The sequence below is a fragment of the Nicotiana tomentosiformis genome, chromosome 7 (assembly GCF_000390325.3).
Source record: "Nicotiana tomentosiformis chromosome 7, ASM39032v3, whole genome shotgun sequence".
NCBI lineage: Eukaryota > Viridiplantae > Streptophyta > Magnoliopsida > Solanales > Solanaceae > Nicotiana > Nicotiana tomentosiformis.
In genome coordinates, this window is record NC_090818.1 from 85,744,870 (window position 1) to 85,770,870 (window position 26,001).

The 26,001-nt window shown below is 38.5% G+C and overlaps 1 protein-coding gene and 1 long non-coding RNA gene across 4 annotated transcripts; both read right to left on the reverse strand.

Annotated features, from left to right (window-relative positions):
- Positions 1 to 13,113: 13,113 nt before the first annotated feature.
- LOC104120760 (uncharacterized) lies at positions 13,114 to 14,785 on the reverse strand. Its single transcript, XR_691731.2, has 2 exons — positions 14,388 to 14,785; positions 13,114 to 13,393 (listed from the first exon to the last, which is right to left on the reverse strand). It is a non-coding gene; the product is annotated as an uncharacterized lncRNA (long non-coding RNA).
- A 1,018-nt stretch (positions 14,786 to 15,803) lies between these two features.
- LOC104120759 (eukaryotic translation initiation factor 2 subunit beta-like) lies at positions 15,804 to 21,480 on the reverse strand. 3 transcript variants are annotated; one of them, XM_009632592.4, is made up of 10 exons: positions 21,335 to 21,480; positions 21,008 to 21,075; positions 19,388 to 19,496; positions 19,139 to 19,191; positions 18,640 to 18,694; positions 18,467 to 18,555; positions 18,236 to 18,381; positions 17,074 to 17,216; positions 16,828 to 16,913; positions 15,804 to 16,237 (listed from the first exon to the last, which is right to left on the reverse strand). In XM_009632592.4, the coding sequence occupies exons 2-10, from the start codon at positions 21,065 to 21,067 to the stop codon at positions 16,160 to 16,162; spliced, it is 819 nt and encodes a 272-aa protein (XP_009630887.1). In that variant the 5' UTR covers positions 21,068 to 21,075; positions 21,335 to 21,480; the 3' UTR covers positions 15,804 to 16,159. The 3 variants fall into 3 exon arrangements, with proteins under 3 accessions (XP_009630887.1, XP_009630888.1, XP_009630890.1); XM_009632593.4 differs by lacking the exon at positions 21,335 to 21,480 and adding an exon at positions 21,302 to 21,326; XM_009632595.4 differs by lacking the exon at positions 16,828 to 16,913.
- Between the last annotated feature and the right edge of the window lie 4,521 nt (positions 21,481 to 26,001).

Genomic DNA, 26,001 nt, shown 5'->3' on the forward strand with positions numbered 1-26,001 from the left:
GTTGGAAAGGAGACTAGGGATTGGATACCCTATATCTCAAATAACATCAACTAGGGAGTGGAGACCCTATGTTGGAAAAGAGACTAGGGAGTGGAGACCCTATGTCTAAATTAACATCAACTATGGAGTGGAGACCCTATGTTAGAAAAGAGACTAGGTAGTGGAGACCCTATGTCTAAAAATCATCAACTAGGGAGTGGAGACCCTATGTTGGAAAAGTGACTAGGGAGTGGAGACCGTATGTCTAAAAAGCATCAACTAGGGAGTGGAGACCCTATGTTGGAAAAGTGACTAGGGAGTGGAGACCCTATGTTGGAAAAGAGACTAGGGAGTAGAGACCCTATGTCTAGAATAACATCAACTAGGGAGTGGAGACCCTATGTTGCAAAAGAGACTATGGAGTAGAGACCCTATGTCTAAAATAACATCAACTAGGGAGTGGAGACCCTATGTTGGAAAAGAGACTAGGGAGTGGAGACCCTATGTCCAAAATAACATCAACTAGGGAGTAGAGACCCTATGTTGGAAAAGAGACTAGTGAGTGGAGACCCTATGTCCAAAAATCATTAACTAGGGAGTGGAGATCCCTTATGTTGGAAAAGAGACTAGGGAGTGGAGACCCTATGTCCAAAAATCATCAATTAGGGAGTGGATACCCTATGTTGGAAAAGTGACTAGGGAGTGGAGACCCTATGTCTAAAAATCATCAACTAGGGAGTGGAGACCCTATGTTAGAAAATCGACTGGGGAGTGGAGACCCTATATCTAAATATATCAACTAGGGAGTAGAGACCCTATACTACCGTGATTTTGAACTTTTTTTTCTTTTCTTTTTTTCTTTTCATCATCATTTTTTTTCTTTTTTATTTCAGAGAATGAGTAAATGCGGGGAAAAAGGTTTTGGAGGAGACTTCCCTTTTGGAGTAGTTGCTGCAAAGCTGTTTCTAGCCTTTGCGCAATTTCGTTTTGGTTGCACCTGCTTCTTGCAAGGTTGCTTTTGGATTGCACCTGTTTCCTATTTTCTTTCAAACAAAAAACAATTTGTCAGTTTGAAACGGTAGTTGGTTTTGTGGCCTTGATTGTTTTAGTCACTTGGTCTCGGTCCTTTCAGGTGCAACTGGTTGTTTCCTGAATATCGATTGCATTTCTAACCTCGGAGAACCTCTGGCTTTTTCGGACTTTGCCATGATAGTTAGTCACGTGGGACTTAACCTTTTCAACTTTTATTTTGCCCTTTGTGGGCATTTGACTTTGAATTTCTTCTTTCAACAATTTTTGATTTCGAAACATCGGCCAACATGGCCAGTTGGAGTCGACTTGATGCCCCTGCCGAGATTGGGTGCCTTTTCTTTTGCATACTGGCTTGTATCAAGTGAGAACCCTGTAAATCAGTCCTGCCTTCCCTTCTGTGTCTTAGTTTCGGAACAGAGTTAAACCGTAAAGGATTCAAAGAAAAGCAAACAATAGAATGGACAAATGAATTTAGACAAGAGGTATCCCTTTCGGGGAAAAGAAAGAAGGACTTATCTGGAGTGTATACGGACTTCAATGAACATGAAATCCCTCTTGGACTAGATGCATGATCTGTGTAAACCGTCTAACTCTCAGAAATTCATCACAACTCTTGCCTTGAGACTGAGAAACTTTGCCCAGGATTGTGTCGATGCCAGTGACTGTGAGGATCCTCTTTTCGATCAGTGGCGCCCTTTGCGAGTTTTCACCAACTAACCTCTCTCATTTCTCTTCTATCCATTGCCTTATAGTGCTCTTTGCGAGTTTTTACTAACAAGACTCTCATTCTAATTTCTTTAGTTCCCATCGCCTTACAGTGCCTGTGAGGGTTTTCACCAACAAGACTCTCTCATTTTATTTCTCTCATTTTGGTTGCATCAGATCCTGTGACTATATCCTCCAATTCTTGAACATTCTCATCGATTGATTGGAAGGACTTTGAAAAAGGTTTGGGTGAAAAGGATTTGGACTGACTTACAACTTTGGAACTTTTCGGGCGAAACCATCGCCAAACCATTATAAATTCTGCCCCAGTTTCAACTTTTGGTGAATGTGGATTTTTATTTTGGTGTGACTGAACCCCAGAGAGAGGCTGCCTACATATCCTTTCGGAATCAAGTCAAACGTAGTTCAAGGACGAGAACTTTGTTTTTGATTCTCGTTTGTTTTGGTTTTCTTTTCTGTTTTGGTTTCTTCTCTTTCTTTTTCCTTTCCTTTTTTCTCTTTTTTTTTTCATTTTTCATTTCATTTTCTTTGTCTTTTCTTCCTTTTTTGTATATTTCTTTTTCTTCTCTTTTCATTTTTTTTTTCATTTTTCATTCAATATTGACTTCCGGGTTCCAATGAGGATAATCAAAGAATGGGAGCTGGCTCAAAAGGGTTTGCAAAGGGTTAAATGGTTGGATAGTGAGAAAGAAAGCCTTATTCATCCCAACCGGAGAACATTAATGCTATATAGAGGATCCAACATAGTACCTTTTGACTACACCTGTGTTGACAGTTGTTTTAGGGACATTTTCTTCGATGTGTCCCAAGTACAATGCTATCTTTTGGCAGTACTCTTGTTCAATGTATGGACCTTTCCAACCTGAAGCCAATTTTCCTTAAGCTTTTCCGATTCTTTATTTTATTTTCTTAAACCTATCTTCATTGCATTCTGATTCTTGATTCATTATTTCGATGTCTGACAGCGTTTTAGGATCGGGGCATGAAGTCCGCAAGCATGCCATGTTATTGAAATCTGCATTTAACAGAACTGAAAAAAGAATAAGAGAAGTGACAAAATTAAGAAAAGAGACATTCCTCGACAATGAAATATTAATTTCATTTGATTTTGTTCTTCTTTTTTTTTTTGATTTCGATTGATTTTTTATTTTGAATTTTAAAGATAGAAGGGTTTACACCAGAAAGTAAGACAATAAAGTAAAACATCCAGATCACACCCTGAGTTAATCCGGACGCAGAAAGGATAGCAAGACTGGCTACTAAGACTCCCATCTGATAGGGAACTTTCAGGCTTGGCGACCATTTTTGGCTTATCCTCTGTCTCGACAAGGGTTGTAAGGGCCTTCAGTGCCGTATCAAATTCCTCATCTCTCCAATTTCTGTTCATCAAAACCTCCGAACCACTCTGAACGGCCTGTGATGTGGCCTTAAAGGCAACATAACCTGAGATTTGGCCCGTTTTTAAACCATTTTCGACCATCTCCCCAATTTTGATAGCCTCGGCGAACGGATTACCCATAACAGACATCATGTTCTGAAAGTAGTTCGCCTCTTGGGCCTGTAGGAAGAACATAACCATTTATGTTTCGTCCATTGGAGGCTTTCCCCTAGCGGCTTGCTCGCGCCATATGACAGCATATTCACAAAACTATTCTGCGGTTTTCTTTGTCAATCTGAACACAGAGTTCTCTTTTTGGATTTTTCACTCTTGCTTTTTTTCTTTCTTTTTTTTTAGTTTTTTTTTTCGCTCTTTTTTTTTTGTTATTTTTGTCACTCTTTTCTTTCTTTTTCTTTCTTCTCTTTTTTTTTCACTCAGATTATTTGATGTCAATGATCGAATCCGATGGGGATTACCTACGTATCATGACACCACATGAATCAGATCTTGCGTAGTTCGGAAATATTAGGAATAAAGTAAATAAACTAACCCTTTTTTTTCTGGATTTTGATTTTTTTTCTTTTTTGTTTTAATTTTTGAAAGACTTATAAAGAAGAAAGAATTTTTTTTTTGATTTCGAATTCTTTGTTTTTTTTTTTTTTTTGAGAATTTTTGAAAAGAAAGAAAATATTATTTTGGATTTTTTTAAATCTTTTTGGGAGAAAGACTTCTAAAGAAAAGGTAAAAAATATTTTTGGATTTTGATTTGATTTGTTTCTTTTTTCAAATGAAAGACTTCTATAAAGAAATAAATTTTTTTTGGTTTTATTTTTTTTTTTTATTTGGAATTTTCTAAGAAAAAACTTCTAAAGAATGAATTAAAGAAAAATATTTTTGGATTTTGACTTTTTTTTTTCAATTTCCAAAAGAAAATCTTTTATAAAAGAAGGCAAAATTTTGGATTTTATGTGTCAAAGAAAAACATATAAAGAAGGAATTAAAGGAAAATATTTTTGAATTTTTGAAAATTGGGGCCGGAACCGATGATGTTTGCCTACGTATCTCACATCCGGTGAGAATCAGACCCGCATAGTTCGGTAAATTTTGATACAACAAGAAAACATGACTTTTGTAAACATTGGCTTATTTTCTTTCTTTTTTAAAAAAAAAAAGAAATTCGGTAGAGTTTCAAAAAAATTTAAATACCTACCTTTCACTCTTATTTTTATTTTATTTTTGATTTTTTGTTTTTCTTTTATTTTCTTTCCCTATTCTAGAAACCGGTCAACATGCAAGCCGAAACAAACATATGCACAAGTAGCACGTAAAAATGCATCAGAATGGTCTTTTATATTGGGTACACCTATCCTAGACGGGCATAACCCGTGTGTTGAGTCCCCAAAGTTAAATGCACGTGATACAAACAAACGTACCTACTAGGGATCCGACATGAGGTTATGTCATTCTAAGTTTAAATCCTGGGTGTATTATTCTAGACCTAGCTTACCCGAGCGGACAACTCGAGCCGAAGTGGGGCAGCGTACCGGGAATACAGAAGCTTCACCAACTTTGCAACTTGTCTGATCCTCGTTCTAAAATTAGAGTATGACTCTAACAGAAAATAAGCCACGCGAAGCGCACGCTTCCTACAAGATTTAGAAGACTCAGAGAGAATAAGGGTTTTCGTAACAGTTTATATACAGTTCACGGCAATATCAAAGCGGTAAAGAGCAGCAATTAGCACATTAGGCTCAAACACGTGAAAAAATCAGATAATAAACAAAACCCAACTATAAAAGTCATCTAAGCTCGAATTCTGAACCCTGAACCAGAAGTTCTGGGTTCGAATCCCCAGCGGAGTCTCCAGAGCTGTCACACCTCCTTTTTCCCGAGGGGGTAGGGGTAGGGAGTTTTTTCAATTAAAGTGACATTAATCGAAATGGGATTATTTATTTAATTCAGAGTCGCCACTTGGAATAAGTTATGGTGTCCCAAGTCACCGATTTATTTTAAAATCCCAAATCAAGGAAATTGACTCTATTTATGGTCCTCGAACACATAAGACCGGGTAAGAAATTCTGTTAACCCGGGAGAAGGTGTGAGGCACTCCTGAGTTCCGTAGTTTTAGCACGGTCGTTTAACAATTAATACTTGACCTAATTATCTGATTTATTACACGTTTTAGACCTATTGTGCATTTTACTCTTTATCGCTTTTAATTATTTACTTAACCGCTTTTTAGTATTTATGGATTTATTGTTTTTTTTAACAAGCTATGATGTCGTACACTTGTCGTTTTGGTACATATTGCGAATCGCGCCACGTGAAATGTACCCGCAGTTTGCAACATGTTAATTTTTATTATTATTTGAAGTTCTGGTCGAGTCACGTGAAATGCACACTCAAATTGGGATTTACGTATCGTGACCATGCAACGGGAACCGTACTCATAATCGCGATAATTTATTAATCGTGCCTAAAGCAAGCTACGATATTTATGAATTATTTGTCTTAAACTAATTTGAGATTTGTAAAGCCATAAGAGTGTGTCATTGTAGAAAAGCATGAAATAGATTAAATTAATTATTCAAGGAATACAAAAGGGGGCCACTGTATGAGTTTAATGGGCCTAGAAGATTTGAAGTTTTGGCCTCAAAGATAAAATAACTTTCTTCATTAGCTTATAGTAACCTCACAATCCCAGTTCCTTTAACGACCCATGTGTCTAGGCCCAAAAATTGGATCTTCACCAGTAACATAATTCTATTTAAACTTGTTTAACAACTTAACTCTATACTTTAGACAATTGATAGCTTAATTTAAAATAAAGATGGAACTACTAAAGCACATTTATTAACACATGAAGGACTAAATAACCAAACAGAGACATAACCTTGCCTAAGCTTCTATTTCAATAAGATCTTTTTTTATGAACAATCACAACTCACTTATCAATTAGCAAATTTCGTTAAATCATTCATGGATGAACCCTTTTTTAAGAGAACATGTTAATGAACTAAGATAAATATACAAAGAGGAATTTCAAAATTTGGCAGCATGCTTAACAGAAAATAATTTCATTCATTCAAGATATAAATGAACACCAAAGAACACCAAAAGAAAAAAGAAACAACTCATATTATTAATCAAAACAAGATAAGGAGTGGACCTCAAAAGTTGAATCTGAAACTTTACAGTTTTATAGCTTTGAATCTTAAACACATTCAGACCGCACACAATACCTCAAACGAAGCATCGAAACTCGCTGGCGACCTCAACTTAAAACTTCACTGTTTCGACTGGGTTTGGATGGTAGTTTCTGGTGTTAAAAGGGTTGTTCTATGGAGGTTTAAGGGTTGTTTTTGGGCGGTGAAGCTGCTGATTTTTTCGAAAGAAAGACGAAGAAAGAATGACCCGAATAAAAATTCCCTTATCCCAGAAGAAGAAAACAAAATTTTCTCAATTCCCTCCTCCCTCTTTTTTTTTCTCCTTCTCCTTTCGTTTCCTCACATTTCTCTTCTATTTATAGAAATATTTTCGTAATTTTCAGATTTTATTTTATTTAATTTCTTTTTTAATTAGAAAAAATTCCACTTCCCATTTTTCTTATTTTTAAAAAAAAAAAAAATTCCCCACTTTCCTTTACTTTTATTTTTTAATTTCTCACTTTTTTTTACTTTTAATATATTTAAAATCCTACTTTTTTTACTTTTCTTTTTTTATTTCCCACTTATGTTACTTTTCTTTTTTTATTTCCCATTTATTTTACCTCTTTTTTTTTCCACTTACTTTTACTTCTTTTTTAAAAATCAGATACCCTTACTTTTATTTTTTAATTCCAACTTTATTTTACTTTTCATTTTTTAAAATTTTCACATTCTTTTACTTTTATTGTTTTAATTTTCCACTTTCTTTTACCTTTTTATTAAATAATTTCCACCTACTTTTACTTTTACTTTTTAATTTTATATTTCTACTTTTACTATTTTTTAATTCCCATCCGAAATTTACAAAATAATAATAATAATAATAATAAATTTATTTATTTTCGGTTTATTAATTCATTTTATTTAAAAATAAAGATAAAAATAAAACTAAAAATAATACTAATAGTAATAATTGACCTTTTAAATTATTATTAATTTTTACCCTATATAAAAAAAATGTAACAAAGCTAAAAAAATATATATTAAATTTCTTAAAATATTTACATAATAGAAGGTGATAAAAATTCAAATATATATATATATAAATTTCTGAAAATATTTACATAGTAGAAGGTGATAAAAATTCAAATATAGTCAAACATTAGGTGCTCACAGCATACAATTTCTTTTCTCTCAAAGTCTGAAGCACTGTCCTCAGGTGTTGCTCATGATCCTCCCGAGTCCGGGAATACACTAGAATGTCGTCAATGAATACGATGATGAAAGAATCAATATAGGGCCGGAACACACTGTGCATCAAGTGCATAAAGGCTGCTGGGGCATTGGTCAGCCCAAATGATATCACAAGGAACTCGTAATGGCCATACCGAGTCCTGAAAGCAGTCTTTGGGATATCTGGCTCCCGAATCTTCAACTGATGATAAACTGATCGCAAGTCAATCTTGGAAAAAATTTTGGCACCTTGTAACTAATCAAATAGGTCATCAATACGAGACAAGGGATACTTGTTCTTCACTGTGACTTTGTTCAACTGGCGATAATCAATACACATATGCATAGAACCATCCTTTTTCTTTACAAACAAGACAGGAGCACCCCAAGGTGACACACTGGGCCGAATGAATCCCTTATCAAGCAACTCCTGCAACTGCTCCTTCAACTGAGGAGGAGCCATACGGTATGGAGGAATAGAGATGGGTTGAGTGCCTGGCAACAAATCAATGCCGAAATTAATATCTCTGTCGAGTGGCATGCCCGGAAGATCAGCCGGAAACATACCTGGGAAATCCCTCACTACTGGAACTGACTCAACTGTAGGGGTATCAATACTGACATCTCTCATTTAAGCTAAATACGCGTCGCATCCCTTCTCAACCATTCGTTGAGCCTTAAGAAATGAAATAACTCTGCGGGGAGTATACTCTAAGGTACCTCTCCACTCTAATCGCGGTAAGCCTGGCATAGCCAGTGTCACGGTCTTAGCGTGACAATCAAGAATAGCATAATGGGGCGACAACCAGTCCATGCCCAAGATAACATCAAAATCTACCATGCTGAGTAATAATAAGTCGGTTCTGGTCTCAAAACCACTAAGAGCAATCAAACACAACCGATACACGCGATCCACAATAAGAGAATATCCCACAGGAGTAGACACATAAACAGGGGAACTCAAAGAATCCCGAAATACGCCCAAATATGGGGCAAACAAAGAGGACACATATGAATACGTAGAGCCTAGGTCAAATAATACCGACACATCTCTATGACAGACTGGAACAATACCTGTAATGATAGAGTCGGAAGCAACTGCCTCTGTACGAGCTGGAAGAGCATAATACCTGGCCTGGCCTCCCCCTCTAGGGTGACCTCGACCTCCCTGACCTCCACCTGGAGCTGGCTGAGCAGGTGGGGCAATAGCTGGTGCTAGAATCGTGGCCTGAGGACCTGGTGGAGCACGTGTTGGATGAGAAGTCTGTGGAGGTGCAACCCTCCTAAGTCTGGGGCAATCCCTCACCATATGGAGGGTGTCTCCACACTCAAAACAACCCCTCAGAGGGCGTGGCTGCTACGAATGACTCGGGTCAGGTCTTCTGGACTGGCCGCTAAAAGCACCCTGAGCAGGAGGCACACTAGATACTGGCGGTGCATAATAAGGCTCATGGGGCCTAGAAGGGGCTTGAACACCACTGGCGGCTGGAAGAGCTGAATGAATGGGGTGACTCACATAAGCCCTACCATGGTGAGCTGCTGGGGAACGAGCTCCAAAACAAGAACCAGTCTCTCGAGACCTCTTGGCCTTTCTCTCCTCTCGGTCCTAGGCAAGCATGCTCTCCAATCTGCTAGCAATACTCACAACCTGTTGGTAAGGAATATTCATCTCCAGCTCCATGACCATACTAATCCTGATACTGGGGTGGAGTCCCTCAATAAACCGTCAAACCCTCTCTCGAACTGTGGCAACCAAGGCCGGTGCATGTCGGGCCAAATCACTGAAGCGGACTGCATACTCCGACACAGTCACAACACCCTAGCACAGCTGCTCAAACTCCGCACGCCATGAGTCCCTGAGGCTCTGAGGAACATACTCTCTCAAAAATATGTCCGAGAACTAAGCCCATGTAAGTGAAGATGCCTCATCCGGACTACTCAACTCATAAGTACGCCACCACTGATAGGCTGCTCCTCTAAGCTGGAAAGTGGTAAAAGAAACCCCACTCATCTCCGCTATGCCCATAGTATGGAGAATACGATGACACTCCTCCAGAAAATCCTGAGCATCATATGTATCCAATCTGCTGAAGGTAGATGGGTGGTACTTCTTGTACCTCTCAAGTCTGAGCTGCTCTGCCTCAGAAGCGGCTGTCCTGGTCTCATGCTGAACCGGGGCTACCGGCGGAATAGGAATGAACTTTGGGGCCTAATCAACCTGGACCCTCTGCTCAAGAGTGTGGGCTGCGGGAGTCTGTGACCTTTCCTCAGCCTGAGATGTAACGGGAGCTAACGCAATTAATCCAGCCTGAGCTAAGGTACTGAACATGCTCATGAACTGGGCTAGAGTCTCCTGGAGGGCTGGTGCAGCAATAGGAACCTCTGGTGCCTGCCCTCCCGCTGGAACTGCTGGGGGATCCTCTGTCGCAGCTCGTGCGGGTGCTCTGGCTGCACCGCGTGGCCGTACTCTACCCCGGCCCCGGCCTCTGGAAGCTCTAGCAGGGGGCGCGGGTGCCTGGTCGTCAGATCCTCCGGTACGGGTCCTCACCATCTGTGAGAAAGAATAGAATAGAGAATTTTTAGAATTTGGTGCCAATAACTCGCACGACAAGGAATCAAAAGAAGTATGTTTATTCCTAACATTTCCATAGCCTCCCAAAGATAAGTACAGACGTCTTCGTACCGATCCGCGATACTCTAATAAACCGGCTTGTGACTCACAACTCCTATGAACCTAGAGCTCTGATACCAACTTGTCACAACCCAATTTCTCCCTCCGTGAACCGTCATAACGGCACCTAGTCTCTACGACTAGGTAAGACTAACACTTTGCGGAAACGAAACAAAAGCATGAACATTAACTACTAACAGTAACAAATATCTAATAAGAAATTGAATGCCACTCGGCATATACAATTATCACCTTTGAAATATACCAAACAATTCCCAAAACCTGGAAACCCGCAAGTCACAAGCTGCTAAGAAGTCTTAATTGTTCTATACATCATTTCTACAGAAAGAGGAAAAATGAACATAGGAGGATAGAGGGGGACTCCGAGGATCTGCGGGTGCGAGCAGATGTACCTTGAATCTCCAATAAGCAGCAGCAACTGCAACTAGTGATGAGGCTGGCAAGATGAACCTGGATCTGCACACGAAAAACATGTTAAGGAAAGGGCGTGAGTACACCACAACGGTACCCAGTAAGTGCCAAGCCTAACCTCGGTCGAGTAGTGACGAGATCAGGTCAGGGCCCTAATGGTATAAATATAATGAAATAAGATAGAATGAAATATTGCAGTAAAAATAAATACGGAAATCTAACAGGAATGGAATCATTGAAGGACAATAGCTCAGAACATAGTGATAACAACAGGGGATCTCCCGAGATACCGTCTCATAGTACCAAACGTAAATGTGCAGGGGGATCTCCTGGAATACCGTTCCGTAGTCCCAAAATAAATATGCTGGGGGATCTCCCGGAATACCGTTCCGTAGTCCCAAAATAAATATGCTGAGCAAGGGTATCTCCCGAAATACCGTTCCGTAGTCCCAAAGTAAATATGCAGTACAGAGGGATCTCCCGGAATACCATTCTATGGTCCCAAAGTAAATATGCAGCGCAACCAATTGAAATAACAGTTACAGCAAGAAATCCTACAGTTTAGACTAAGTTCGAGTCAAGGAAAGCAGGTAAGGCACTAAACATGCTGCATAAAGTTCAAATAGGCAGTTAAACAAGTAGGCATGCTATTCTAGTCTAAACAGGGTAGTTACATATGCTAGTGTGTTTCAAATAGGTACTCGTCACCTCACGTACACGGCGCTCACATATCAAACAGTACCAAATCTTAAGGGGAGTTCCCCCACGCAAGGTTAGGCAAGCCACTTACTTCGAACCAATCTCAAATCAATCTATTACAATGCTTTTTCCACAGATATCCGACTCTGAATGGCTCAAATCTAGTCAAAACCAATTACATAACATAAATATAGCTGCAAGAAACTAATCTAGCTAATGAAATCAAAGGTAAGGCAAGAGATTAGAAAAACACCCAAAAAGGTCTACCCGGGCCCACGTCTAGGAATCGGGTGAAAGTTACCAAATATGAACACCCATTCACTCACGAGATCACTCATACCAAAATTATCCAAATCCGATATCTAAATCCCACTCAAAACTCAGAAATTCGGTTGGGGAACCTTTCCCCCATTCTCCCAACTTTCTCACTCAAATTCCTTAATTAAATGAAGAAAACAACAATAGATTAATGAAATATGATCAAAATCAAGTTAGGAATCGTTACCCCAAATCTCTCTCTGAAAATCCCTCAAAGAATCGCCAATTTTCGAGCTCCTAAGTCCAAAAATAGAGAAATGAATCAAACCATCAAAATTTTCTTTTTTCTGCCCAGCGAACTCGCTCTTCCGACCTCATCATCGCACCTGCAGTACCGCTTCTGCGGCTAGGACTCCGCACCTACGAGTTTTCATTAAAGTTCCAGAGTCCGCACCTGCGCGCCTAAGTCCGCATCTGCATATGCGCTTTTGCGTCTACATCGTCCGCTTCTGCGGAACCTTGGGTCCTTCTCATCTCCGCATCTGCGACTACCCTTCCGCAGATGCGGCTCCGCTCCTCCAACTCACTCGTCGCATCTGCGACCACTGACTCCCAGGCCTAAAGGCGCACCTGCGATCCCAGCCTCGCTTATGCAGGGTCGCACCTGCAGACTTCCCACCGCATGTGCGAAAATACCAAAACTAGCAAAACTTCAGATTATGCTCAAATCTAAATTTCAACCCGTTGGGCATCCGAAACACACCCGAGGCCCCCGAGACCTCAACCAAACATACCAACCAAATCCTAAAACACCATACGAACTTAGTCGAAAAGATCAACTATCATATTAAAACCATGAATGGTAACCACACAAGATTGGTATAAAATTTCAACTATAATAGAACCCCACACTGGCGAGACACAGAAACAGGAATATCAAGAGAATCGCGAGGCATACTCAAGTGTGATGCAAAATATGAGGACACATACAAATAAGTGAAACCCAGATCAAATAATACCAAAGCATCTCTATGACAGACCGAGATAATACCGAAGCATCTCTATCACCATTTGGAGTTATATGTGGCTCAATTGATGTCGCTCTAGCACGAGCATGAGTAGTTGAATGTGCTACTGCACGTGCACCAGATGGACGCTAGCTCTGCCATTGCCCCGGTCTCTACCCCTGGTAGGGGCCACAACCTATGGCTCTTGATCCTGCTCAGTTGCGGCTGAGGTACGCGTTCTCACCATCTATGAGAAAATAAGAGAGTAAAGATTCAAAATTTAGGATAGAACAAAATTGCATGATAGAGAAAGAAAGAAAGTGAAGTTTCCTAATTGTCCCATAGCCTCTCGAAGTTAAGTATAAAGGTCTCCATATCGATCCTCAAGACTCTACTAAACATGCTCATGACTCGTGAGACCTATGCAACCTAGGGCTCTAATACCAAGTTGTCACGACTCAAAATCCCACCAATGGTCGTAATGGCACATAACACGCCGGCTAGGCGAACCAATCACACAATAATTGAACGAAAGATAGAAATGAAGCAATATATATCACATATGACTGAGATCTATAGCATAAATAAGTCTATAACTGGCAAATATGCAAAAATAGTAATACAACCCCTAAAAACTAGCGTCAACGAGTACATAAGCTCTAAGAATGTCAGAATACAACAGTCCAAAATAAGCACAACACTATCTGAAGCAAACAACAGTCTTAAACATGATAAGAAGGTGATTTCGAGGTTTGCGGATGAACGGACTGCACCACCTCAAGTCTCCTGAGCACAACAATGAACTACTCCTTAGCCCTACTAGTGCCAACATCTGGATTTGCACAAAAAAATATGCAGAGGTGTAGTATGAGTATAACCGACCAAATGTACTCAGTAAGTACCAAGAGTAACCTTAGCGAAGTAGTGGCAAGATTGGTCAACTGCACTTACTATCATAACATGAACAGTCCATGAATAAATACAACACAAAAATCTAGGAAAATAACGGATAAGGTGATCAGATACAATTAACAGAGATAATAGCATATTTTCAGATAAAGAATGATAAAAAAAGCTCATACTGGCACACCAAATCAGCATATAAAGATGATATGGTTCACAGAGCATTACTATAAATGCCAAGTACGTAAGTCTATAATGTCTTTGCATGAATAAGACTCTGAGCCATCAACTGACACTTCCCATGTGTCCAATAAACATGCGCACACATGGCCCAAGGTACAAAGGGTGATTACCTGACTCCGGAAGGACGGATCCAAATTCATGTGTTGCACGAATAACTCACGTACTCATAATATCACTCTCATGAACAACTCATGTGCCATAATACTCATCTTATACGGACAACTCGCGTGCCTCAACCTCAGTCCATACAAGAGTTTTCATATACATAGTACGTGCATAAACGCCATAAATAACGTAAATGATGTATATGGACATAAGAGATTTACATGCAAAGACATGTGCATGTGAACAATATGACTACAGTTAGAACAAGTAGGACATGAAGTCACAATTAGCCATTTATTCTCAACAAGGTATCAAACGCCTAAAACATGGTTTCTATCATAATTAAGGAAGCTCACGTAGTCATACAAGAATAACAACAAGTCATAAATAGCATGTTATCTAAATTCAAAGCATTAAAGTAGCCGAAAATCTACCCCGAGCATGAATCGCCCATGGTACTCGCATATACGCTAGCCAACATGCATATACGACGCCCCCAATACATAGCAATTAATCAAATAAGGTCAATTTCCTAAGGAAGATTCCCTCAAGCCAAGTCTAGGCAAGATACTTACCTTTGGAAGCCAAATCAACCCTCCAAAACCGTCTTTGCTTTAAAAATTATCTCCAACCGGCTCAAATCTAACCAAATAATACTCAATAAGGTCAAATAAAATCATAGGACTTGATTTTCAAACAATAAAGCTTCAATCTTTAATCAATTCCCAAAAATCAACAAAAGTCAACTCGGACCAGATGGTCAAGACCCAAGTCTAGGGGAAGATCATGTTTACTTATAACCCTACGAGTCCAAATATATATTTTGTTTTTAAATCCAAGTCCGAATTGATGCTCAAAACCTCAATTTTTACTCTCTTAAGTTGTAGCCAAATAGCCCAAATTCACTTGCTCATTATGTTTTGATGTTAAATCTAGCGATAAATTCATGTATAATACATAGATTTAGGTTAGAATCACTTACCCCAAGCTCCTCAAAATGAGCTCCAAAAGTTGCAAAATGGCTCACAAATGCTTTCAGTTAATCTTTTGGTCTAAAAATACCTTTAATGATTTTTTTGAGCTCAAATACACCCCTAAAACTAAATGGATGGATAAATTTGAATCTTTAGAATAGCCACGTGACATTCCCTAATCCTGCCACGTGTTTTATTTATAATTAAAATTAAACGCGCCCATATCTCAAAAAATCCAACCCACTTTGCCTGGTAACCCGCTTCTTTAAACATAAACCTAGGACCCCATGCTTCAGTTTTTTCAGGCCTTGTATTCAGTTCATGTCAATGATATTTTGAAGCAGTTGCTTCAGTTTGCAGCAGTCTTTCTATCAGTTGTTTATTTAAATTGAAGTTCATTTCAATGGTATTGCATTGCAGCAGTTTCTTTAGGCCTTGATATTGTATTGCAGCAGAGACTTCAGGCCTTGGTATTCAGTACATGTGAATGTGCTGATATTTTAACTGCTTCAGTTTTGAAATGGTGTTGTGAGGGTGTTCAAGTGTCTTTGAAATGGTTAAAGTTGTAAGCTTTAGGTTCTTGAAAAGTTTTGAGTCCTTAGGCTCTCGTCTTTGTTTAATGGATCCATGTAGTTCCGTCTTCTTACATCTCATTTTGTCATTGTAAATTTCAATTCTGTTGCAAAAGACATGAAAAGAATGGATCCATGTAATTAGTTATCGGGACAAGGTATATTTTAGCTTAATTGTTACTTGTGTTAAGTGAAATTTGAGTCAAAATAGCTGCATTTGGTTATACTCCCACTTGCGTCAAAATTTCACCAGCATCTGCGAATTTACTTATGAAATTCCTTATCTAGTCCATAGTAAATATTGCTCATATCATATTGCTAACAAGGATCGTGGGTTTATGTTTTAAAGAAACAGCCAAACAGGTTACAGGATCAAAGCGGGTTGGGTTTTTAAGATATGGCTGGGTGTAATTTTTATTATAAATAATACACGTGACAAGCAAGCTTAGGGAATGCCACATGGCTATTTTAAATATTCAAATTTATCCATCCATGGTCCGTTAGTTTCGGGGATGTATTTGAGCCCAAAAAACATTGAAGATATTTTTAGACCAAAAAGTTAACGGGGCATTTGTGAGCCATCTTCAATACTTTCCGAACAGGATGTAAACCAGCTTCTCTTCATACGCAAAGCAGCACAAGTAACAACTATCGTCGGGTATACATAACCAACAGTAGAACTTTACGAACTGAAGTATGACACAAATTGTCCAAAATCGCAGAAGCCAGCTCAGCTGCAGTAGAACTTTACCTAACTCAAGTATGAGAGAAAATTGTCCAGCTACAATCCTAGAACCCAGCTCAGGTCCCAGCCTTCCGCCGGCCAACACGAGCAACGAAACCAGCCTTGATGGGAGCAACCGATCTTCCAGATCCACACTACAAAAAGTTGAACAGATATTAAAAGCTTGCAACAAAATGAGCAACAATATCCAAATTTTCTACTACATTTCATAATTCCATCTTTTCTTCCCCTCTCAAATGTAGGAAAGAAGAAAAAAGCAAGGGGGATGATGTTCCAAACAACATAAATAAGAAAGCAATTGTTTTGGTCTTATATTCTCTTTCGAATTATAGAGAAATAAGTACATAAGAATCTTGAGCAAGCCCAAACAAATAAAAATTCATTCATATAGGCACCCAGCACGCAAATCAAAATAAACAAAATGGCATATAATCGGACAATGTAGGCAACTTTCACATTTCATCATAAACATTGTAAGAAGTAGCTAAAAAGACCAACATTTGCCTCTTGGAATCCAAGTGATATGACTCATCCCATCTACCCATGGTTTTTAGAAAATAGAAACTACAAAAGACAGACAATTTGTGTCATGATATCTTATTGGGAGATGTGGGGATGGGGGATTTGGGGGGGGGGGGGGGGGCACACAAGTTACAAATCTGTTCATTTTTCTCATGCATTTATGGGTACAAGAGAATAAATCACAAGCTTTCTAGTACAATACCTTCTCACATCTAAGGAAGAAAAGACGGTTCTCCTTTGAAAGAATAGTATCCGGACTTTTACAGCCATTGCAGATGACATACTCATCTGGAAATAAGAGATGCTCAACAAGAGGTTGTAGCAGTTCAATTGAACTTAAAGTGCATAATAAACCACAATTATAGATAGAGCAATGTTTAAGAAAGTTCAGGGAATAAATTGTCCTCCAACAACTGCACACAAATCACAAATGACAACAGGAACTTACTGACATAGCGCCGCAAGATTCCTTCAAAGTTCTTAGGAGCAAATCTTCCCTTGATAACCAATCTTTGCTGTCCATCAAGTGATCCACTTGTTCCCATTTCAGCCAGCAAGAAAGTCATAACATGCTCCGGCTGTCTGTGCATCCTATAGATAGGCATCAATAGCTCAAGAATTTAATGAGGGAAAATACACTAACACATAAATAATGACACCTTCTGCTCCTAGCACATGACATCTAACATGGTTGACACACTACAATAAAATATACGCCATGAGCCAATGCTTTTACTAAACAAACTATGTACCTACACAAAAAATTGTTAGTTATGTCCTCCAAAGTTCTTATTCTCCATATCGAGTATGATTATGATAAATAGATTGAAAACAAAAAACACTTGTTACTACTTACTAGAGGTATACCAAAAGGTCATATCCCTTCGCGACACTTCCTTTGTGCAAATGATATATGCAATGTTTGATCTAACTTCAACTCTTATGATCCAAGCAGTAGTTTCCCTCTAAAAATATATAGAATACAATATAAAGTCAGGAAGTTAAATGTCAAACGGAAGTTATTGCATATCTTTTGGTAATGTCTTCATAACTTTTGGTAATGTCTTTAATTTTGAACCCATAAGGGTAGGTTTGTTTTTATTGTTAACCCACAAAGGTAGGTTTTAATAACCACCCATACTGACATTCAACTTTTATACAAATCTAGAGCACCATGGGTTGTTTCAAACAAACAAGATCCTACCACGTGCTAGAATTTGCACGAACCCTGCCTAACTAAAGAACATTATAGTTATAGCAAATTGTACAGGTCCAAAAACTACTCTGCATCATAGTTTATTATGCATCCTCGGGAATATAACTGTCAGTACAGGGAAGATGCTAAATCACAGAAATCTTAGTAACTGTTGAAATTACCAACTCCTGTGAAGCCACAGTACCAAATCAACATAACGACCCCTGAAGAAAGAACAAACCAAAAAGAGAAAGGCAAAAGAAACACACACAGACAAAAGAAGACACGATCACCAAGATCAATGATACTGAACATAGAATGTTCAGCCAAAATGAAAGAAATGGCAAAAAGCTACTCAGCCAAAAAATAGAAGGGGAAAAGTGAAGAAAGTTTTGGGAAGAGAAAAAGATCTTACGTCTTGCAAAGATCCATGAAATTCACAAAAACAGTTTTCTTTGTTCCTTCACGAAGAACTTGAGGAGGCCTCATAACTGTCCTACGCCTATCTCCAGCAAGCTCGGGATTATTCTCACGGAGAATGTTGAATACTCGGCCCAAAAGCTGCAGGAACAGAAGTAATCTGTGAAAATCCCTCTAGGTTGCTAAACAGGTATTTAGAGAAGAATACAAGGCAACAACCAAATACCTCCTCGTATTCATAATCTCGATCACTTCCTTCCCAAGGATAATGATGTAGAACAATTCCTTCAGCTTCTTCATCATCTCCAAAATGATCTAGTAGAAGAGAATGGAGTATATCTCAGATGCCATTGAAAAGTTGTAAATTGTCAAATCAAGAAACGTATGACAAAATCTTACCATCCACATCATCAGCCACGTTTTCCTTCTCGTCGCTCAGGAGGTCAGTGTGTGCCTGCAAAAATTCCAAATGGTACCACACTTAATGCAAATGATCAACAATATTACTCCTGTGGTTTTCTATACTCAAGGAATTCCACAAAAACCTTTTGTGGAAGCAATAACGCTCAACTCCAAAGTAACTATTTTTCGTCAATTTCAATATTGAAGAGGGGACAAAAAAACAGAAGAATGCTAGCACAAATCACTTTTACTTGATGAAATAACAAGATATCAGAAAATATTTCCTTTCATTAGTCCCACCTTTTCTAGCTTCAACCACGACTACATATGATAGTCTCTAAGTGTAAACAAAAACTTTTGTTTTCGTGGACACCAGGCCATTATGTGATTTCAAGAGTTCCTTTCAGAAAGTGCCTTAGTGCCATAAAAGTAGGAAGAAGGGTGCAAAATACAACTAAATTTAATTGGTTCCACCTTGGAAAGAGAAAAAACTAACCGGTTTCTTCTTCTTCTTTTTACCAGAAAATGCAGTCTCAAGTCCCTCAGAAACTGCATAGTAACAGATGAGAAAGACAAATCAAATTCAAGACCTCCCATTTTCTATACTAGCCCTAATTCTTTGAATTGTATATTCTTTGTATGAAAAGAAGAGAGTGGCAAAGGGTTGGCATGGTCACCGTTACATCACCTCTCTTGAGATAGAGGAAAAATTTGGACTAATTAGAAATTCTTGATATCAACGTACCAGATAAACTTTCAGTTTTCTCAGCCAAGCTATCAACCAAGTCATCTGCAGGATCTTGAATTACAACCTTCTTCTTTTTCTTCTTTTTTGTAGGATCAAAAGGAGCAATCTGTAAAAGAATAGTACATACAGAGATGGAAGATAGAGAAATAGTAAGTAATCACAGAGAGAAAAATTTCAGTATGATCTTAGCAAAACATTGAACTTGAACATGGAACATCCTTATCCACCCATCTGCTTATTTATCTATTGTGAGGGGTGAGCGAGAAGGGAGGTATGTGTTTTCTGGGACAAAACATTTGGAGGAAAAAAAAAGTAGAAAATGGAATCACTCTCCCACTCCCACACAGCACGCTTCCCTCCTGATCCTAATCATTCAATCAAATTATATCAATTAAACAAAACATTCAAAATTGAAATAATAAGAAATGATGAAAGTGGTACATCAGTCACGGTTTTCAGATTCTATAAGTTTTGTGTCTCTTCCTGGAATGTCATAAACATACAATGAAGAGTTGGATTTACCTAGTATTAAAAAAATTGATTACCTAGTATTTGTTTTGCTTTCCGGTAAAGGTAATTTACACAGCATTCATGTAGCCAAACTAGACTAGGGCATTACTTTATTTTGCTTCATAGTCAGGCACTTCTACAGAAACCAAACACCAACAGATTGAAGCTTGAAAGTCATCGGAAAAAAAAATCAGCTTCTCTATCTCATGAGATTATAATACTTGAAGATGACAGAAAATCGTCAACTGAATATCAAGTCCATAACTAGAGGATATAACACACTCGTGTACTCTGGGAGTAAAGTCTTCTAATACGTTTCTCAAAAGTAAGGAAAAGATAAAAGTTCTTTTATATCTTTAAACAGAAGTATCAACTAAGCCCTACACCTCGAACTCCACACTGGTGGATGTGTATACATCGCAACCCCCCATCAACCATCACCACTTGCCCTTCTACTACTACAACAACAACAACAACAACAACAACAAAAAAACCCAGTTTGATCTCATAAATGGGGTCTTGGGAGGGTAGTGTGTGCGCACACCTTACCCCTACCTCATAGAGACTTGCCCTTCTACTACGTTATAGAAAATTTAAAAAATTAAAAAAAAAAGTTTCTGCTTCTTCGTATGACCGCAGCAAAAAGAAGCTGTATGTCTGCTCTTTCTGTAACATCCACTATCAGATTATCCTGAGTCTGGCATCACACACCAAACGAAGGCCCAGTCTTCAGTAGTAAATTAGCATTAAGGGTAATATGAATCTTTTTACACAAAAAACTCATATTGGCTGCTATTCAGTCCCGTTACTCACCAAGAATAAAAAAATGCAAATATAAGAAAAGCCATTAGATTTGAAGATGTCCACAACTTGCCACTATAGCTAAAGAAACCAGCAGAAAGAAAAACACTTTTGAGTTTTGACAAGATGGGAATTGAGATGAGCCAAGAATAATAACATGACAATGTAATCAAGACAATTATTATGTTATCACAAAAAAAGATAATGCAACTCGAACCTCTAATATAATGTTCTAATAAACCTTAGTGGCATTACTAAGATAGTGAAATACCAAACAGCAAAATAGAAAGAGAGAAATAAACTTACATCAGCAACCTCATCCTGCAACTCCCCCTTCATCTCCTTTTGATATTCTTCTTCAGCCATAATTTCAACTACCATCCAACCAATATTAATAACAAAAACAACAATAAATCTTATTTTTAAATAAAAAAATAAAAAAGCAGCTCCTAAAAAGTACTTTAAGAACAAAATGCAGCTCCTCAAAATAAATCTTACTCCCAATTGGTTACTATCAGCACTTAACACAGAAACCCTAACCGAAGAAATGTATAGGAAGCAACTGTGGACAAAATTTATGGGTGATAAAAGAGGAATAACCTAGAAGACAAAATCAGACGAATGAAAAGCTACCTTCTTCAGTTTTGCTTCTGCCGAAAAAATGGAATGCTATGTCAATTTTTTTGCTGTAGGTATTTGATGCTTAAACACAAACCTCTATTGCCCTGAGTAGTCTGGGCTACTTATTTTTAAGATTTGGACCGAAAGAAAGCCCTTAGTTTAGGCATGATACAAATTAAAAGGTAGCCACTCTTAGGGCTGTTGTTTAAAATATAGTCACGTTTGCAACATAGTTGTAAATAATCACTAACTTAAAAATACAGTAGAAACATGCTTTTTTGAAAGTTTAAGAAACTCAAATCTTGTAGTTCAATTTCCTGAACCTCAAGGAAAACTATCTAACTTGAGGAAAATTGCTTGAACTTTGAGAAAAAGTGCTTAATTATGGCAGTTTGACTTTCAAGAAAATTGTATGCATAAAGTTTGTACTCACTATTAAAAAATAATATTTCGTAATCTTGTCTATGAGATTCACTCCTTTTCTTGTTTGGTCAAAAAAGAATAGTAGAACAAATACAACAAGTACCTTTTTTTTAAGTTGTGACTATTTTTTAATTATTTTAAAAATATTATTTATATCCAAATAGCAGTCCTAAAAGTGAATATCCATGAAAATTACCCAATGAATTTGGAAACTCCAAGCTTCAACCCTTAAAATAACTCCGAATTGAAGATTTTTTTTTCTTACTTTCACTTTTCTCTCTAGCAAATATGGACACATCGGCCCCTATCTCCAAATTAGATTTTAGTGTTTTCGTTATTATTCTAAAATTTTAAATTTTAAAATATATGTTAACTACATTGCAAAATAATGAACTTTATTATATCACAGGTTTACTCTCCCTCCCTTCCTACCTACCTCCCTCTCTCTCTCTCTCTCTCTCTCTCTCTCTCTCTCTTTCTTCACTGCCCTAACGACAACATTGTCGTTAGGCCATTGTTGCGTCCCTCCACCAACATAGCCACCGGCGCCGCCAATCAGGTAAGAATTTTTTTTCCTCTTCGCCTTCTTTTTCTCTTTCCCTTTCCCTCTCTCATTCTTCTTCTTGCTTCTCTTTCTGTCTTCCTCTTCCTCTTCCTCTTCCTCTTCCTCTTCCTCTACTCCTTTCTTCCCCCGATTCTCTTGCCCCTTTCTAACCGAAATCTGGTGCTGGTGAAATAGTCAGCGGCGTCTCCGATCACCTACTCCCCCTGCTTTTCTCTCTCCCTCCCTCTTTATTCCCCTTTCTTCGGGTGTGTCTGGGTGAACTACATCAGGGCAAGGCCAACACATGCTTTTTCTAGTGAAAATTCGGACACGCGACGGAGCGTGACTACCCTTACAAACAAAGTTTCATCGAGTGAGCATCCCCCCTAGTGGTTGTCCCTTTAGGTCCATCAGACCCATCTGCGTCCAGCCCGTTTCGACGTGCCCTAGGTCCCACCTTCGGCGACTACTGGTTACAGTGATTACTTCAAGGATAACATCGCCTTGGAAGCCAGGTTATATCTTTCTTGCTCAGTATTTGCGGTTTCACCGGTTCATTCTTTTTTGATTGTTGGTTTCTTGCCTTGTTCTTTGCAGTTTTTCACGATTGTAGTTATTTAGCGGCTTAATTCTCGTCATTTTTTTTTGACTTGTTCGTATCTGATTAGTAGTTGTTGCTTTGCCTGCCATAGTTGCTCGTTCGGATTTGTTTCATATAGTTGGTAATTACTTAGTTATTCATATTGGTTCATAATTATTTGGTTGCTCTATTATAGCGACTAAGTGCCCTTGTTTAAATTTTGTTCTGGCCTGCTTTATTCACTGCCTATCGCCTTTCCTTATTAGTGCCTCTAGTTTTAGTTATATTTGATATTCGACTTAAAGTATTATTTATATGCATGTTGCCTCGTATTTTTCTCATATTTTATGAAATTTGGATGTGTAATGTAATAATTTATTCTAATTCGTGATATTTTTATGTGTAGGAGTCATCCGGAGGCAATGTGGGACGAAAGCGCACGAGTTGAAGCAAAAAGTGAACAAAAGAAGAAAATAGCCCAGTGTAGTGCCCAGGCTAGCGCGTCGCACTGCCTAGGGCGCAGATTACATATGTGAATTTTTTGGGCAACAGCACAGTGCCAGGACTAGCGCGACGCGCTACCCTGGACGTTGGATGATGGGATTTTTTTTTATTTCGCTCGGGACAAGGTTTTTCGGCCCTACACACCCCAACTTGTATAAAAAGAAGTCTAAACCTATTTTGGAGGGGGAGATGTCACTTTGAGAGGAAAACACACACACGGAATACTCGGGAGCAAGGATTCTTAGTTTTTCTTCATCTTTCTTAGTATTTTCAACCATTCAACACTTATGAAATTGTTTAACCTTTATCAAGAGTGGCTAAAACCCATAAGTTCTGGGGTTGTGATTTAGCCATGAATATTGTTGTTTGAAGTTGACTTTACTTTGATTATAGTTCGCTAATATATGATTATTTCTTCAATTCTGTGATTAATTGCTTAATTGTCTGGCCAACAGTTAGGTTCTATTTACTATCTATGTTATACTTGGGAAAGCTACGTCTATATTAGAGAAGAATTGAAGAGGGAGTGATCTTAACTCTAAGTGAGGGTGAATTTGTGGTTAGGATAGGAATATACCTAGTTACTATGCTTAATTAAATATTGTGATTTTTATGCGTTCTTAATAGATTGATTCTATAGGAATATATGTGTTAATCTATTTTGAATAGGCGAGTAGTAATTCAGGAGAATACTACGAGAGCAATTACTTGATTAATGAGCAATCATGAAAGAATTGTATGAAAGGGAGAGTTAATTAGAACACAATAGTATTGGTAAATCGATCACAACCCTGGAATGTTCATCTTACTAAATTCTCAACAACCATTTTCATCTTGATTATTAGTTACTTGTTACATTTATTGATTAGTTATAATCACACCATTAAACTCTGATTGACTCAACTAAATAACAATCTTGGTAAAATTAGTAGGTAGTTAACAGAAGTCTATGTGGATTTGATACTCGACTTATCACTTTATTACTTGTACGATCATGTATACTTGCATGTGCATTTGGGAGCAACAAGTTTTTGGCGTCGTTTCTGGGGACTTGAATATTGACTAATTTACTAGCTTTTACTTTTGTTGTCTATTTCGTCAAGTCTGACGTTTCTTATTGGTTGCTCTGCTCCCAGGAACTTCAATTGAATGCAAAGGGTCAGGAGCCACGATAGACTTCAAGGCTTTGACCCCGAACCCGAGAGAATAATTCATAGGAGGTGAGAGAAGCAAGGGACATAGATAATCTTCAGACACTTGTTCAACTACTTGTGGACATGACAGACGAGCAACATATGGCGGTTTAGGAGGTGGCGATGCCTAGCATTGTTGATGTCACCTCCAACATTGTAAAGCCCAGAATCACTAGGCACTTTGAGCTTAGGCAGAGCATGATCCAGGTGCTATATGTAAACGGGTAATTTATGGGTCTTCCACATGAGGATCCACAGCAACACACTCTGAACTTCTTGGAGATTAGTGATACTTATATCACCAATGGAGTCACTCCGGACTATGTGAGGCTCACACTGTTCCCGTTCTCTTTGTTGGGCGAAGCAAAAAGGTGGTTAAAGGTGGAACCAGCTAACTCTATTACATCATGGAATGATCTAGCTAGAAATATTTTGGCAAGGTTCTGTAACGACCCGGCCGGTCGTTTTAAGTATTACAATCCTATTTCCCCATTTACTTCTCATATTTTACTTTACAGTTGTTGTGTGACTTTCCGGGGCAATTGGTTCGCGTCCGGTGAGGTTTTGGAATGAATCGGAACACTTAGTTCCAAGGTTTAAAGCTTAAGTTAAAATAGTAATCGGATGTCGACTTATGTGTAAACGACCTCGGAATTTAATTCTGATGATTCCAATAGCTACGTATGATAATTTTGGACTTAGGAGCGTGTCCGAAAAATTATTTGGAGATCCGTAGTGGAATTAGGCTTGAAATGCCAAAAGTTGAATTTTTGGGAAGTTTGACCGGGGGGTTGACTTTTTGATATTGGGATCGAAATCTGATTCTGAAAATATTAATAGGTCTGTTATATCATTTATGACTTGTGTGCAAAATTTGAGGTCAATCGGACGTGAATTGATAGGTTCCGGAGTCGTTTGTAGAAACTAAAAATTTCAAAGTTCATTAGGCTTGAATTGGAGTGTAATTCATGGTTTTAGCATTGTTTGAGCTGATTTGAGGGTTCGTCTAAGTTCGTATGATGTTTTAGGACTTGTTGGTATATTTGGTTGAGGTCTCGAGGGGCTCGGGTGAGTTTTGGATGGTTAACGGATCATTTTTGGCCTTGGTAAGATTGCTGATATTTGTTGCTGCATTTTTCGGATTTTCTCTTTCGCGTTTGCGAGTGGGCCCTCGCGTTCGCGAAGAGGAATTTCAAGTAGGCAGGATTTACTCTTTTGCGTTCGCGAGTGGGCCTTCGCGTTCGCGAAGAGGAGCTGGGTTGTGCATCGCGTTCGCGTTTGGGTATCGCGTTCGCGAAGGGAAAAATAGTGGGCATGGGTTTTTGCCTTCGCATTCACAAAGGGGAGCTCGCATTCGCGAAGAAGGGCTCTCTAAAGCATCGCGTTCGCGAGCAGTGTCTCGCGTTCATGAAAAGCAAATGTTGGGCAGCACATT

Excerpts from the sequence above, each read along its gene's own strand:
- LOC104120759 (XM_009632592.4), bottom strand. The coding sequence starts at position 21,067 with ATGGCTGAAGAAGAATATCAAAAGGAGATGAAGGGGGAGTTGCAGGAT. Across the intron at positions 18,382-18,466 it reads GAGATTATGAATACGAGGAG|CTTTTGGGCCGAGTATTCAA; the intron begins GTATTTGGTTGT and ends CTGTTCCTGCAG. Across the intron at positions 17,217-18,235 it reads TTCATGGATCTTTGCAAGAC|GATGCACAGACAGCCGGAGC; the intron begins GTAAGATCTTTT and ends GCCTATCTATAG.